The sequence below is a fragment of the Homalodisca vitripennis genome, chromosome 4 (assembly GCF_021130785.1).
Source record: "Homalodisca vitripennis isolate AUS2020 chromosome 4, UT_GWSS_2.1, whole genome shotgun sequence".
In the NCBI taxonomy this organism is placed as follows: domain Eukaryota; kingdom Metazoa; phylum Arthropoda; class Insecta; order Hemiptera; family Cicadellidae; genus Homalodisca; species Homalodisca vitripennis.
In genome coordinates, this window is record NC_060210.1 from 203,873,184 (window position 1) to 203,891,613 (window position 18,430).

The window sequence follows — 18,430 nt, forward strand, 5'->3', positions numbered from 1 at the left end:
TGTCACTATCACATACAGTCTCACTATCACACACCATCACAATCACATAATCTCACTATCACATAACATCACTATCACACATTGTCACTATCACATACAGTCTCACTATCACACACCATCACAATCACATAATCTCACTATCAATATTACACACCATTACTACATACCATCACTAACACATTCCATCATTACCACATAGTCTATCACACACCATCACTATTACATAGCTTTGCTATCACAAACTATCATTTTTACACATCATCACTATCACACACCATGGCTATTACACACCATCACTATTACATACAGTCTCACTAAATTTCTTATTATTTACAATACTAATAGAAGAAATGATCCACAATCATGATTGATATACGGATCAATCAGGCCACTGCTACCCAAAAGTGTAGGTTATATAGGGTTATATAGGGCAAAATATAACCCTCCTGGGATGAAATATTTATTGAACCACAATCATTACAATAATGAATATTACAGAATGAAACATGCATGAGTTATGAGTGATATTTTACTATGTACAGGTTAGTATTGACACTATTATAAATAAATGTAGTATTTTAAAAACATCATACAAAAATATAAAATTAAAGTATACAACAGAATTTAAAAAACAAGTCTAAAATATGTTGTAGATGGAGCTTAACTTACTTACATTAAAACATAAAACCAATATTTAACACTTTTATTATTTTGTGAGGCCTTTCGATATCAAGGATATCTTTTGTGATGTGTCTGAAGAAGATATCCTTGATATCGAAAGGCCTCACAAAATAATAAAAGTGTTAAATATTGGTTTAATGTTTTAATGTAAGTAAGTCTAAAATATGTCTACATACTTTTAGAAGAATATAAAAATAGGCTAAATAATTAGACAACAACACTGGATGAAATTGATGATGGTAAAAACAATAAATGTGGGCTAAATATCATGGGCAAAAAGATGCAAAAAGATTTGTATTCTGTAACGGCTTATCCATATTGCAATTTGAGTGTTCTGGCACTGTTGGATTTAGGATTACATCACTGATTATTTATCTACAGACATACATTGTACATAGTTACCTGTTGAGGTAGAAAGAGAAGATTGCCTTATCCACGAGTTTCTGTTGAACCATGTTGTAAAAGGGAGGAACTACTTTGTCCACAGAGATAGAGTCATAAGCCAGACCCAGAATGCCGTCAAACTTGGCCGCAACAAACGTCAATCCTGGTTCATTGACCGCTTCAGCAAATGTCTGGTTTGTTATGGCCAGACCACCAATCTGCAAACAGTCCACTTCGTCTGTCTCACCAGTTTATCCAATAACTGAACAGTGCAAGAACTAAATATAAAGCTGATATAATACACTCACATTGACAGTGTCAGCCGAGAGGAAGCCAGATAGACTGCCAGAGCCATAGTGAATCTCAAACTTCTCCCCATTCGCTTGATAAGTGGATGAAGTCTTGCTGTTATATTTGTTATGTAACACTGTCAACAAACAACGAAAATCAATAACCTGACTAGTGAGGCCTCTCAGCTACTTACCTAATATTGGAATGTAGACCTTAAATAAGTCCAAATGTGTCTGTCAAAATTTGAAGTGTCAATTGAAAATATTATATTGCGTCATATAGTACATATCATGTTTCTGATTAAATTTAATTATTTAAGAATTCATTTTCTGAATAAAATGTTGTTTATTGTACCCAGTTGGTCAGTGCATTTTTAAGACGTTTTGGTGGTTCTTTTCTTAGAGGTTTTGGAAGTTTATTGAAGTAAAGAGCTCCTTTGTATGATGGCTTCTTTTCAGAGAGACTCAGGTGGTGGACTGGAAGAGTAAAGTTTAAAACATTATGAGTGTGATGGTGGTGGAAATCTGTTTTTGGTTTGTCCTGAGTTGACAGCATGCAGGATCACTGCTTGAATGTAGAGGTTTACTATGGTGAGGATCTTCAGTTGTTTGAATGCTTCACAGCAGCTTCCTTGAAACTGGAGTCCTGCTAGGCATCTTATTGTTCGCTTTTGCTGTTTGAAGACTCTCTCCATGTTGCATTTGGTGGTACCTCCCCATACAGCTATGCTGTATCTGAGATGTGACTCGAACAATGAAAAGTAAGCAATTTTAGCTAAGTCTTTGCTGCTGATTTGTTTGATTAGGTCCTGCGTATTACATAGATGCTGGTGCTTAGTCTTTTGCAAAGCTATTCGATGTGTGATTTCAAGGTTAAGTGTCCATCAATTAGTATACCAAGGTGTTTTGTTTGGTTTTTTGGTTCTAGGTTAGGGGTTGGAAAGTTTGTGTTTTGTAGAAAAATCTATTTGGATGGTTTTACCATTGTTTAATACCAACTGTTTAGTTGCGTTTAAAGTGGTGATTAGGTTTTCAGAAAGTTGACTACTTTTGTTGGCTATTGCATACATAGCCGATAAAGAGTGTCATCTGCATACATACCTGTGTGACAGAGGCGTCCCAAGTAATTGGGCAGATCGTTAATGAGAAGCAGGAATAAGACTGGTCCCAGTACCAATCCTTGTGGAACTCACAGCTATACATTAGTAACTTGTGATTGGGCTTTTTGTAATAAGTTGTTCTTGGTGTAGTGAATTTCTACTAATTGTTTCCTGTCATTTAGGTAACTCCTGAACCAGTCTACTGCCTTTACTTTTATACCCAAGTTCTTTAGTTTTTAAATTATTGTATAAAGCGAGGTATTTGTCCCTCTAACAGCAATAAATTTACTTTAAAAACAAATTTGACTAGTTTTAAGGGTTTGGGAAAATGTATGCACAGCCAATCAAATGTAGCCTTTAAAATTTCACTGATGAATTTTGTCCTGTAGACACACATAGACAATTGCTCAACATGACTTAGAGGTCTCAAGATAACTTCTTGTCTCAATCCTTCCTTAAGGACTGTAGGAAGGATATATATATTAATATATATATTAATTAGACCATTACATTGGGCTATTCTAAAACAATTATGAAAAGCATATGTTGTATACAAATAAAATAAATCAAACATAAAAGTAATAATTTTAAAATGTCTAAAAAAATGTACTGTTCAATCAAATGAGCAGATAAAAGTGGGTTTTATTTTCATCAAATGTATAGGTATCACATTGAAAAAGGTGTGAAGGATTATGTATTCTAGTACAATTTGTTTTAGGTTCCTTTCGAGGCAACTTCATAATATAACCCCTGTATAACTTTTATTATGGCATTGATGTAAAGATTGTTACCAGTAAACATAGAATACTCAATATTTTACAATTTGGTTTGTCATAGGATTTCTGTTAGACTTAAGGTTATATTTTAAAACTTACAAATAAGACAGTCTGTTTGAGTAGCTTTTGTTAAAAAAAAACTAAAACAAATATTTACTTTGTAAAAAATAGTTTATAAACTGTTTAAAAAAAAAGAAATTCTGGAAAACAAAATAGGATTAACCTGGCTGATAGAGTATAAACAATTTTGAAATTTCCAAAGAAAAGTTTAATGTATGGTATTTACAAAGTATTCTTTGATTGTACGTATTTCATAGTAATTGTGACGATAGCTATCATATACACAGCTTAATGGAATGTTACTGGGAAAGTACTGAAATTTGTTGTGAAACATATATTCTTAGAAATCTTACAAGTTGTTGTTTGTTAGTGTCGGCATTCTGTATCTATGACCTGCACTGCACTGTTGATAAACTAGCAGGGCAACCCGAGTTCATAATTATTTTTGTAATTACTGATAAAACTAACAGTTTTATTTAAATTTGGGTTTTTGCAACTTATAGATAGTTTTGAACTCTAGACTGGCAGTAGAGTGATCCGACTTTGAATATTTGAAAAATTGCTGAATTGGTCCTCCTGTTCTTAAGCTTTGTCTTTAGTAACACATTTAGTAATTCATTTTATTTATAATATGTTATTTTCTTTTAATCTTAGTCTTGCCTAGGGTCTCTCTGTGGTACATAGGGTGACATTGTTGCTTCAGTGACATATAGGTAAACTAAGACTATGCCAATTATTGTGTCTGTCTTCATATTGTATGACTCACTTTATCACATGGGCTTGATTCATTTCCTACTTTGATTAGAAGTGGATCTTATGACCTAGCCTATGACTCAACAGTTTTGTACCAAGTGTTTTATTTTTATATACAGTATTGCCACATAGTGTAATGTGACAGAGACGACCCTATGTTAGATAACATGTTGTATTAAAAAACAATAAATCTGGATTATAATATAATTTGGAATAAGTACAAAATTTAGTATTATGACATATACATAAAACATTACATCATATACTATAAACACTCGCCCCGGAGATAAGGTTTGCCAGAGAGTTAAAAGTAGACCAGTGTGTTTGTTCCTTTATGGATTTACCCAAGTAGTGACTTTGTAGCCGTTTAGTGGCTTAACCGTTAGAGATACAACAATAAGTGACTGGAATAATCACTGTTGGGCACAGTTTGTACCGATAACAACATTAACAACAACCTGTTTACATTTGTTAATTTGTGAAGTGCCTGATGATAGAATCTTTGAATCAGAAAGGCCTTGCACAAAATAAAAAAAAATTATGTTGGAAAATGTTGTATTCCTTTATACTAGTGATACTACAATAAACCGTTTTTTCCAATGCTCCAAGATTCTACATACTTTTTACTGTTAAGTTGTATGGACAATATTTAATACACACCGATCAAAAGCAGAAATCTAAATAGAGATAACAAAGGCCAGATCGTTCCTAGCGTTGGTTGTGCTATTATAAATTAATAAAAATCAAAGTCGGATCACTCTACTGCCAGTCTAGAGTTCAAAATCATCTATAAGTTGCAAAAACCCAAATTTAAATAAAACTGTTAGTTTTATCAGTAATTACAAAAATAATTATGAACTCGGGTTGCCCTGCTAGTTTATCAACAGTGCAGTGCAGGTCAGAGATACAGAATGCCGACACTAACAAACAACAACTTGTAAGATTTCTAAGAATATATGTTTCACAACAAATTTAAATAAAACTGTTAGTTTTATCAGTAATTACAAAAATAATTATGAACTCGGGTTGCCCTGGTAGTTATCAACAGTGCAGTGCAGGTCAGAGATACAGAATGCCGACACTAACAAACAACAACTTGTAAGATTTCTAAGAATATATGTTTCACAACAAATTTCAGTACTTTCCCAGTAACATTCCATTAAGCTGTGTATATGATAGCTATCGTCACAATTACTATGAAATACGTACAATCAAAGAATACTTTGTAAATACCATAAACTATCACACACACTATACCACAAACATCATTGTTCACAAACTTATTAACAGGTTTTGCACATTTTGCCAGATAAGACTGTCAACACCATGACCAAAAATAAACAATACAAAATGCAAAATTCATTATTATAAGACAGACTCAAAACCTAAAGCTGTTTGATAGGAAGAACTTACTAATGTAAAAACTAAATTCTAGTTTAATACTAAGAAAACTTACAACATGCTATGTTCATGATGCTGCATTTCTTAGATGGCACCCATAGGTTAGAGGATCCTGTGTCAAAGACCACCTTGAAGTTCTGGGGTGGAGTTCCAATTGTAATCGGACCATAGTATTGTGCCTGCAAATTTAATCACATGACTATGGGTTATAATAAAAGTCTTTACAACTTAATTGATTCAATGGCAATGTAAGAATAAGAGAAAATTAATTGATATAGTTTAAAAGATTAAAGAAAGTACACTGCTTTAACAAATAAAAAATTATACTTAACTCTTAAAGCTTTTTTATGATTTTATGGTAAATATATACAGGGGTGCCCATCCCCCCCAAAGGCTATGGCACATTCCCCCCCCCCCCCCCCCCCCACCCCCCCCCCCCCCCACCCCCCCCCCCCCCCACCCCCCCCCCCCCCCACCCCCCCCCCCCCCCACCCCCCCCCCCCCCCACCCAAAAGGGTTAATGTGTTGTGATAATGCTTACTACTGTAACTTGATTTTTGACAGACCAAAGGAATTCTGTCTTTGTACTTTGAAAAACTTTATTGCAATATGCAATCTGCAATTTGCCCAACGGTCACAAAACCCCAGCTGAAACTGTAACAGAGGACTGCAAACATGTTTTTTTCTGTAACACTGAAGTGGGGTGAAACTTTGAAGTGTTGATATGCAACTGAATCACAAGTCACAGATGTCTTGGATGTATCACAAAACCCCAGCTGAAACTGTAACAGAGGACTGCAAACATGTTTTTTTCTGTAACACTGAAGTGGGGTGAAACTTTGAAGTGTTGATATGCAACTGAATCACAAGTCACAGATGTCTTGGATGTATCACAAAACCCCAGCTGAAACTGTAACAGAGGACTGCAAACATGTTTTTTCTGTAAACACTGAAGTGGGGTGAAACTTTGAAGTGTTGATATGCAACTGAATCACAAGTCACAGATGTCTTGGATGTATCACAAAACCCCAGCTGAAACTGTAACGGAGGACTGCAAACATGTTTTTTCTGTGGCACTGAAGTGGGGTGAAACTTTGAAGTGTTGATATGCAACTGAATCACAAGTCACAGATGTCTTGGATGTATCACAAAACCCCAGCTGAAACTGTAACGGAGGACTGCAAACATGTTTTTTCTGTGGCACTGAAGTGGGGTGAAACTTTGAAGTGTTGATATGCAACTGAATCACAAGTCACAGATGTCTTGCATGTATCACAAAACCCCAGCTGAAACTGTAACGGAGGACTGCAAACATGTTTTTTCTGTGGCACTGAAGTGGGGTGAAACTTTGAAGTGTTGATATGCAACTGAATCACAAGTCACAGATGTCTTGGATATATAATGGTTTTAATCTGTTTGAAATCTCATCAACACAAGAAAATAGTTGTGGAACAAAAGATTTGATGCTGGATTGGGTCCGTTTGCCGATCTCGGGGACATATTAACTCACCACGTGGTGGGGGCGTGAGGGTCTATCTTGGCAGCATCTCTCAAGGTCTTCTCAGCCAGTCTGTGACTTCCCAAGTAATGGTACATCAGCCCCTAGACACAAGAACGGCAGTTAAAGAGAGATGAGGCAGAGTACAGCTTGACTATTCAATTTTACAGACTGTAACTTGACAATGATAACTGGACAATAATTGAGACTGACTCACTAAATGTTGTAGACTCTTGATGTGGGACGGGTTGATGGCAACAGCATTTTGGTAACACTGCTTCGCTTCCATAAACTCGTGTTTGTGCTCATGAACCAAAACCCCTCTGCAACAAGTTTAATATTTCTTTAAACAAGGTGAAACCTGGTTATTGACTTTCCAACTGTACAGGATTATATACTCACCTAAAGTAAAAACTTATTTTACTAAAAATATATATTGTTCTTTCTTCATGCTTATTGTACTGTTTAGACTAACAGTGGATGTAATATACAATCAATTCAACAGTCATAAAATTATCTTGGGTTACAAAAACAAGTAATACAATAATAAGTCTAATTATTTACCTCTGGGTTATTTATTGTTCATAAATGTCATAAATAAATAATAACAGAATTTAAAATATCACTTTCTTTTTCAGTTTAAGAAACTAACCTCAAAACCCAGTTTTTTTAACACTAATAAACTATAAAAATCACATCATATTTATTTACACTATTTACAATTGATGTTGATGTTAGTAATCTAATATTTGTGCTGAGTTAGACAGATTTGGACCGCCTCATTGGTAGTTCGAAGGCTCAGTTGAGTCCTTGGTAACTTCTTCACTCCACTTTGGCTAATCCATATTACTTTGTTACTTTTCATCCGTGTTAATTATTTTTTTTAGATGAGGTTTCTGGGTGTACTCCATTAACAGGAATTATATTAAAATTTAGCTTGTTTATTTCTGAATTTCGAATATATAAAACTGTTTACTAACAATAACTTCCAGTTTTTATATCAATGGTAACGAGAAATTTCTATTCATTCATAACTCGGAAGCTAATCCGATAATGATTCAATGTTGATACAAGATATATGCAAGTATAATTGAGTATGTATTTTTTTAGGATCTTAGAATAGTATGGGAATAAAGTTTTTATCAAAATACCATCTTAAATTTTATTCGTTTCGTTCATGCCCTACTCCTCACCGTCAGTGTGCCTCTGGAGGGAGTACACCCACAAACCTCATCTAAAAAAAAAAATAATTAACACGGACGAAAAGTAACAAAGTAATATGGATTAGCCTATTTATAAGTAAGAACGGATTTCCCAGCATATTTGATCTCCAAAGGTCATGTCTAGTTGTTTGAAAATTTCAAAACTTTTACTATACATTAATACACAATTTTTATCTTGTCTGTTGGAATAGTTATATCAATAAAACAAATTATATTCCTATTTACTAGTAATGTAATATATAATCGAAACCAGGACCACATTCAACTTAACATTTTTAATATCAGGTAGTGATGGTGAACTGAGCTGTTTATAATGCATGACATTCAACTTAACATTTTTAATATCAGGTAGTGATGGCGAACTGAGCTGTTTATAATGCATGACATTAAACTTAACATTTTTTAATATCAGGTAGTGATGGTGAACTGAGCTGTTTATAATGCATGACATTCAACTTAACATTTTTAATATCAGGTAGTGATGGCGAAACTGAGCTGTTTTATAATGCATGACATTAAACTTAACGTTTTTAATATCAGGTAGTGATGGCGAACTGAGCTGTTTTATAATGCATGACATTCAACTTAACATTTTTTAATATCAGGTAGTGATGTTGAACTGAGCTGTTTATAATGCATGACATTAAACTTAACATTTTTTAATATCAGGTAGTGATGGCGAACTGAGCTGTTTATAATGCATGACATTCAACTTAACATTTTTAATATCAGGTAGTGATGGCGAACTGAGCTGTTTATAATGCATGACATTCAATCTTAACATTTTTAATATCAGGTAGTGATGGCGAACTGAGCTGTTTATAATGCATGACATTAAACTTAACATTTTTAATATCAGGTAGTGATGGCGAACTGAGCTGTTTATAATGCATGACATTCAACTTAACATTTTTTAATATCAGGTAGTGGATGTTGAACTGAGCTGTTTATAATGCATGACATTCAACTTAACATTTTTTAATATCAGGTAGTGATGGCGAACTGAGCTGTTTATAATGCATGACATTAAACTTAACATTTTTAATATCAGGTAGTGATGGCGAACTGAGCTGTTTATAATGCATGACATTCAACTTAACATTTTTAATATCAGGTAGTGATGGCGAACTGAGCTGTTTATAATGCATGACATTAAACTTAACATTTTTAATATCAGGTAGTGATGGCGAACTGAGCTGTTTATAATGCATGACATTAAACTTAACATTTTTAATATCAGGTAGTGATGGCGAACTGAGCTGTTTATAATGCATGACATTCAACTTAACATTTTTAATATCAGGTAGTGATGGCGAACTGAGCTGTTTATAATGCATGCATGACATTCAACTTAACATTTTTAATATCAGGTAGTGATGGCGAACTGAGCTGTTTATAATGCATGACATTCAACTTAACATTTTTAATATCAGGTAGTGATGGCGAACTGAGCTGTTTATAATGCATGACATTCAACTTAACATTTTTTAATATCAGGTAGTGATGGCGAACTGAGCTGTTTATAATGCATGACATTAAAATTAACATTTTTAATATCAGGTAGTGATGGCGAACTGAGCTGTTTATAATGCATGACATTCAACTTAACATTTTTTAATATCAGGTAGTGATGGCGAACTGAGCTGTTTATAATGCATGACATTCAACTTAACATTTTTTAATATCAGGTAGTGATGGCGAACTGAGCTGTTTATAATGCATGACATTAAAATTAACATTTTTAATATCAGGTAGTGATGGCGAACTGAGCTGTTTATAATGCATGACATTCAACTTAACATTTTTAATATCAGGTAGTGATGGCGAACTGAGCTGTTTATAATGCATGACATTAAACTTAACATTTTTAATATCAGGTAGTGATGGCGAAACTGAGCTGTTTATAATGCATGACATTAAACTTAACATTTTTAATATCAGGTAGTGATGGCGAACTGAGCTGTTTATAATGCATGACATTCAACTTAACATTTTTTAATATCAGGTAGTGATGGCGAACTGAGCTGTTTATAATGCATGACATTAAACTTAACATTTTTTAATATCAGGTAGTGATGGCGAACTGAGCTGTTTATAATGCATGACATTCAACTTAACATTTTTAATATCAGGTAGTGATGGCGAACTGAGCTGTTTATAATGCATGACATTCAACTTAACATTTTTTAATATCAGGTAGTGATGGCGAACTGAGCTGTTTATAATGCATGACATTAAACTTAACGTTTTTAATATCAGGTAGTGATGGCGAACTGAGCTGTTTATAATGCATGACATTCAACTTAACATTTTTAATATCAGGTAGTGATGGCGAACTGAGCTGTTTATAATGCATGACATTCAACTTAACATTTTTAATATCAGGTAGTGATGGCGAACTGAGCTGTTTATAATGTATGACATTAAACTTAACATTTTTAATATCAGGTAGTGATGGCGAACTGAGCTGTTTTATAATGCATGACATTCAACTTAACATTTTTAATATCAGGTAGTGATGGCGAACTGAGCTGTTTATAATGCATGACATTCAACTTAACATTTTTAATATCAGGTAGTGATGGCGAACTGAGCTGTTTATAATGCATGACATTCAACTTAACATTTTTAATATCAGGTAGTGGATGGTGAATTGAGCTGTTTATAATGCATGACATTCAACTTAACATTTTTAATATCAGGTAGTGATGGCGAACTGAGCTGTTTATAATGCATGACATTCAACTTAACATTTTTAATATCAGGTACTGATGGCGAACTGAGCTGTTTATAATGCATGACATTCAACTTAACATTTTTAATATCAGGTAGTGATGGCGAACTGAGCTGTTTATAATGCATGACATTCAACTTAACATTTTTAATATCAGGTAGTGATGGCGAACTGAGCTGTTTATAATGCATGACATTAAACTTAACATTTTTAATATCAGGTAGTGATGGCGAACTGAGCTGTTTATAATGCATGACATTAAACTTAACATTTTTAATATCAGGTAGTGATGGCGAACTGAGCTGTTTATAATGCATGACATTCAACTTAACATTTTTAATATCAGGTAGTGATGGCGAACTGAGCTGTTTATAATGCATGACATTCAAACTTAACATTTTTAATATCAGGTAGTGATGGCGAACTGAGCTGTTTATAATGCATGACATTCAACTTAACATTTTTTAATATCAGGTAGTGATGGCGAACTGAGCTGTTTATAATGCATGACATTCAACTTAACATTTTTAATATCAGGTAGTGATGGCGAACTGAGCTGTTTATAATGCATGACATTAAACTTAACATTTTTAATATCAGGTAGTGATGGCGAACTGAGCTGTTTATAATGCATGACATTCAACTTAACATTTTTTAATATCAGGTAGTGATGGCGAACTGAGCTGTTTATAATGCATGACATTCAACTTAACATTTTTAATATCAGGTAGTGATGGCGAACTGAGCTGTTTATAATGCATGACATTCAACTTAACATTTTTAATATCAGGTAGTGATGGCGAACTGAGCTGTTTATAATGCATGACATTCAACTTAACATTTTTAATATCAGGTAGTGATGGCGAACTGAGCTGTTTATAATGCATGACATTCAACTTAACATTTTTAATATCAGGTAGTGATGGCGAACTGAGCTGTTTATAATGCATGACATTCAACTTAACATTTTTAATATCAGGTAGTGATGGCGAACTGAGCTGTTTATAATGCATGACATTAAACTTAACATTTTTAATATCAGGTAGTGATGGCGAACTGAGCTGTTTATAATGCATGACATTCAACTTAACATTTTTAATATCAGGTAGTGATGGCGAATTGAGCTGTTTATAATGCATGACATTCAACTTAACATTTTTAATATCAGGTAGTGATGGCGAATTGAGCTGTTTATAATGCATGACATTCAACTTAACATTTTTTAATATCAGGTAGTGATGGCGAACTGAGCTGTTTATAATGCATGACATTAAAATTAACATTTTTAATATCAGGTAGTGATGGCGAACTGAGCTGTTTATAATGCATGACATTCAACTTAACATTTTTAATACCAGGTAGTGATGGTATTGTTTATATAGTACTCATATAGCGTACTGACCGTGTACATGATGTGGTGGGAGAGGGGGAAGATGGAGGTGGCCTCCTGTATGCTGGCTGCGGCTGCGGACACCTGGTCTAGTGCCAGGTAGATCTCAGCGACCAGTAACCAGACCTGGAGTTGTAGCAGCCAGGCACGCTGAGGTCCGGGCCGTGGTGTGAACGAGGATATGGACGATGCTACCTCTGACAGTGCTTGCTCCACACGAGATGCGGCTAGTGAATGAGCGTGCAGTGATGCTGCAATAACAGGCTAATAAGTATTTTTTAATTTAGATTACAAATGGAAAAATATTTAGCATTAACAAAGTTTATCACTTGTGGGGCTGGAAAAAATTGATTTTTGTTTTACCCCTTATAGATTTTTTGGACAGTAGAAATTAATTTAATTCAAATTCTTTGGTTACAAAATAGGGGGAGGAGAGGTGCCGTTGAAACAGAGTTTATATCTTTATCTGTTTGTTACGTGTATATATGTAACATAACAAACAAATGAAGATATATATATATATATATATATATATATCTTACAAAATAGGGGGAGGAGAGGTGCCGTTGAAACAGAGTTTATATCTTTATCTGTTTGTTATGTGTATGTATGTAACATAACAAACAAATGAAGATATATATATATATATATATATATATATATATATATATCTTACAAAATAGGGGGAGGAGAGGTGCCGTTGAAACAGAGTTTATATCTTTATCTGTTTGTTACGTGTATGTATGTAACATAACAAACAAATGAAGATATATATATATATATATATCTTACAAAATAGGGGGAGGAGAGGTGCCGTTGAAACAGAGTTTATATCTTTATCTGTTTGTTATGTGTATGTATGTAACATAACAAACAAATGAAGATATATATATATATATATCTTACAAAATAGGGGGAGGAGAGGTGCCGTTGAAACAGAGTTTATATCTTTATCTGTTTGTTATGTGTATGTATGTAACATAACAAACAAATGAAGATATATATATATATATATCTTACAAAATAGGGGGAGGAGAGGTGCCGTTGAAACAGAGTTTATATCTTTATCTGTTTGTTATGTGTATGTATGTAACATAACAAACAAATGAAGATATATATATATATATATATATATATATATATATATCTTACAAAATAGGGGGAGGAGAGGTGCCGTTGAAACAGAGTTTATATCTTTATCTGTTTGTTATGTGTATGTATGTAACATAACAAACAAATGAAGATATATATATATATATATATATCTTACAAAATAGGGGGAGGAGAGGTGCCGTTGAAACAGAGTTTATATCTTTATCTGTTTGTTACGTGTATGTATGTAACATAACAAACAAATGAAGATATATATATATATATCTTATAAAAATTGGGGGAGGAGAGGTGCCGTTGAAACAGAGTTTATATCTTTATCTGTTTGTTATGTGTATGTATGTAACATAACAAACAAATGAAGATATATATATATCTTACAAAATAGGGGGAGGAGAGGTGCCGTTGAAACAGAGTTTATATCTTTATCTGTTTGTTATGTGTATGTATGTAACATAACAAACAAATGAAGATATATATATATATATATATCTTACAAAATAGGGGGAGGAGAGGTGCCGTTGAAACAGAGTTTATATCTTTATCTGTTTGTTATGTGTATGTATGTAACATAACAAACAAATGAAGATATAATATATATATATATATCTTACAAAATAGGGGGAGGAGAGGTGCCGTTGAAACAGAGTTTATATCTTTATCTGTTTGTTACGTGTATGTATGTAACATAACAAACAAATGAAGATATATATATATATATATATATATCTTACAAAATAGGGGGAGGAGAGGTGCCGTTGAAACAGAGTTTATATCTTTATCTGTTTGTTATGTGTATGTATGTAACATAACAAACAAATGAAGATATATATATATATATATATATATATATATATATATATATATATATATCTTACAAAATAGGGGGAGGAGAGGTGCCGTTGAAACAGAGTTTATATCTTTATCTGTTTGTTATGTGTATGTATGTAACATAACAAACAAATGAAGATATATATATATATATATATATATCTTACAAAATAGGGGGAGGAGAGGTGCCGTTGAAACAGAGTTTATATCTTTATCTGTTTGTTACGTGTATGTATGTAACATAACAAACAAATGAAGATATATATATATATATCTTACAAAATAGGGGGAGGAGAGGTGCCGTTGAAACAGAGTTTATATCTTTATCTGTTTGATACGTGTATGTATGTAACATAACAAACAAATGAAGATATATATATATATATCTTACAAAATAGGGGGAGGAGAGGTGCCGTTGAAACAGAGTTTATATCTTTATCTGTTTGTTATGTGTATGTATGTAACATAACAAACAAATGAAGATATATATATATATATCTTACAAAATAGGGGGAGGAGAGGGTGCCGTTGAAACAGAGTTTATATCTTTATCTGTTTGTTATGTGTATGTATGTAACATAACAAACAAATGAAGATATATATATATATATATATATCTTACAAAATAGGGGGATGAGAGGTGCCGTTGAAACAGAGTTTATTTCTTTATCTGTTTGTTATGTGTATGTATGTAACATAACAAACAAATGAAGATATATATATATATATATATATATATCTTACAAAATAGGGGGAGGAGAGGTGCCGTTGAAACAGAGTTTATATCTTTATCTGTTTGTTATGTGTATGTATGTAACATAACAAACAAATGAAGATATATATATATATATCTTAAGAAATAGGGGGAGGAGAGGTGCCGTTGAAACAGAGTTTATATCTTTATCTGTTTGTTACGTGTATGTATGTAACATAACAAACAAATGAAGATATATATATATATCTTACAAAATAGGGGGAGGAGAGGGGCCGTTGAAACAGAGTTTATATCTTTATCTGTTTGTTATGTGTATGTATGTAACATAACAAACAAATGAAGATATATATATATATATATCTTACAAAATAGGGGGAGGAGAGGTGCCGTTGAAACAGAGTTTATTTCTTTATCTGTTTGTTATGTGTATGTATGTAACATAACAAACAAATGAAGATATATATATATATATATATATATATATATATATATATATATATCTTACAAAATAGGGGGAGGAGAGGTGCCGTTGAAACAGAGTTTATATCTTTATCTGTTTGTTATGTGTATGTATGTAACATAACAAACAAATGAAGATATATATATATCTTACGAAATAGAGGGAGGAGAGGTGCCGTTGAAACAGAGTTTATATCTTTATCTGTTTGTTACGTGTATGTATGTAACATAACAAACAAATGAAGATATATATATATATCTTATAAAAATAGGGGGAGGAGAGGTGCCGTTGAAACAGAGTTTATATCTTTATCTGTTTGTTATGTGTATGTATGTAACATAACAAACAAATGAAGATATTATATATATATATCTTACGAAATAGGGGGAGGAGAGGTGCCGTTGAAACAGAGTTTATATCTTTATCTGTTTGTTATGTGTATGTATGTAAACATAACAAACAAATGAAGATATATATATATATATATATATATATATATATATATATCTTACAAAATAGGGGGAGGAGAGGTGCCGTTGAAACAGAGTTTATATCTTTATCTGTTTGTTACGTGTATGTATGTAACATAACAAACAAATGAAGATATATATATATATATCTTACAAAATAGGGGGAGGAGAGGTGCCGTTGAAACAGAGTTTATATCTTTATCTGTTTGTTACGTGTATGTATGTAACATAACAAACAAATGAAGATATATATATATATATCTTACAAAATAGGGGGAGGAGAGGTGCCGTTGAAACAGAGTTTATATCTTTATCTGTTTGTTATGTGTATGTATGTCACATAACAAACAAATGAAGATATATATATATATACTTAAACATATATATATATATATATATATATACATATCTTCACAATCACAAGTACTTTTTGTGATTCAATGTTTATTGAAATTATATTAGGCTATTGCCAATTATACAAATTTAATGGTAAATAAAAGTCAGTTGACAGATATTTGGTCTTCCAATCATATGTTAGTTTGGTTATTTAAACACATATGTGAAAGAAACGTCCAAATACAAAATAACTGAATCGTAAAAAGTGAGGGCTCTGTGGTGTAATGGTAGCACATTCACCCGGCAAGTGAGAGATCCGGGTTCGAGTCCCGGCGGAGCAAGTACTTTTTGTGATTCAATGTTTATTGAAATTATAAATATATACACACACGCACGCACGCGCGCGCGCGCACACACACACACATGACTAGAAATTACATGTCATACCTCAAGTTTAATGATTTTTTCTATTTGTACGTATTTCAGTAGGTCACACACAACTGATGGAGATGTTGCTGTGATTGCTTGGAAAAAACTCAATGCTAAGGAAACATTGGTGTTCAATTACTTATCGGAGAAAAATATTTGAGTGTTGTATAGCAGAAATTAAAAGTAAACATTTAAAATTAGCTTTTAATTCAAAAGACATTTTTTATTCTTCCACATTAAATTTTTAATGTGGAAGAATAAAAATTTCTGAAATAAAAATCTACTCTCTTCCATCAAGAATTCAAAGCAGAAAACTTAAAATTTGCATTTGCTTGCATATATAGAACACCTTAACAATGTTTTGATAGGTTGTTCTTGGATAAGTTTGAACAATTTCTAGATATAATAAAGAATAAGTTTAAGTATATAGTAATGGCAGGGGATTGTGATATAGATGTACTACCAGATAGTAAACTACGTTCAAGATTGTCCAACAAGAGTAACTGCTACATTAGCTACAGCGATTGATAATTTTATTCCAAACATTGCAGATGAAAAATTTAAATTTGATAGAATAATCACAACAATCATGATGCTCAAATATTAGAAATATTTAATGTTTACAATAAATGTTGCAAGCAAGAAAGTAAAAAAAAACAAATTAGAAATTGTAGTAAAATTAATTTAAATTTATGTAGGAGGTTAATGTATAAAATAAATATAACATTTTTCATTCTATACATATATACTATTTTAATAAACATTTTTCTGAAATTAGGATGTTACATAGAGAAACAGATGCAAATTGGTGGATAACAGGTGACAACAAACAAAAAAAGAAGGAGCTCATAAACATATTACATATTTATAAAAATAAAAAGTTGAAAGTTTGAAAGAAAAAAAATATGGAGCTTAGAACTCTTTCAATATCAACAAAAAATAATATTATGACAATAAAATTTACAATTTAAACAATAAATAAAAAATTACATGGAAGATAATTAATTCAGGGCTCAAAAAACCCAAAACAAATAAAAATATTTCATTAATTGATAAAGATACAGTTGTGTGAACCACTTCTTATAAGTGAATTATTTAATAATTATTTTGTTAACATGGTTGATGTTCAAGTCTTGCCTTACCATGATTTGTTAAACTTACCAAATTTTGAAGAGCTAGTTGTTAATGATGAACAACAAAATATTTTTTAGTTGATAAGTTGTACACCTTGATAGGTAGTTGATATGTATACACCTGTTACAGAATATGATGAAGGAAAAATAATCTTATCATTTGAAAGTAAATTTTCAGCAGATATACTCGGTCTGTCCAAAAAGTATCCGACCGCCGACCAGTAGGCGCGGCCGCGGCGTAACTGACCGGCTCAAACTGGTTATTGGAGGGGAGACGCGAGCCTAATCCTTCCCATATTAGGCATTGAATACGATCCTGTCACTCAGTGAGTCACAGCGCTCTGTTCAGTACAGTACTGCCGTGTGTGTGCGTCGCATTTCAATATGACTGAACATGTTGAGCAGTGCATTTGCATTAAATTTTGCCCAAAACTTGGCCATTCAGCATCAGAGACGATTACTATGATACGGAAAGTTTATGGTGACGTGTCTATGGGCGATACACAAATAAAAGAGTGGTTTAGGTGGTTTAAAAATGGTCGCATATCAGTGGAGAGTGATGACCGATCTGGCAGGCCTTCAACGGCCAGAAATGCTAAAAATGTTGAACGTGTTCGTGCAGCACTTAATGAAAACCGTCGATTGACTGTCCGAGA

General features: G+C 32.7%; 2 protein-coding genes across 2 annotated transcripts in view; both read right to left on the reverse strand.

The window, feature by feature from the left end:
* The window catches only part of LOC124360921 (lysosomal aspartic protease), a 34,671-nt gene extending 29,021 nt beyond the window's left edge, over positions 1-5,650 (reverse strand). Inside the window, exons 1-3 of the mRNA XM_046814922.1 lie at positions 5,501-5,650; positions 1,374-1,492; positions 1,084-1,283 (exon numbers count right to left, since the gene is read on the reverse strand). Coding sequence (XP_046670878.1) covers positions 1,084-1,283; positions 1,374-1,492; positions 5,501-5,516 — 335 coding nt within the window. The 5' untranslated portion in view covers positions 5,517-5,650. The remainder of the gene's footprint in view (positions 1-1,083; positions 1,284-1,373; positions 1,493-5,500) is intronic.
* A 1,301-nt stretch (positions 5,651-6,951) lies between these two features.
* The window catches only part of LOC124360922 (tetratricopeptide repeat protein 7B-like), a 79,047-nt gene continuing 67,568 nt past the window's right edge, over positions 6,952-18,430 (reverse strand). Inside the window, 3 exon segments of the mRNA XM_046814924.1 lie at positions 6,952-7,047; positions 7,161-7,264; positions 12,299-12,541. Of these exon segments, the coding sequence (XP_046670880.1) occupies positions 6,952-7,047; positions 7,161-7,264; positions 12,299-12,541 (443 nt within the window).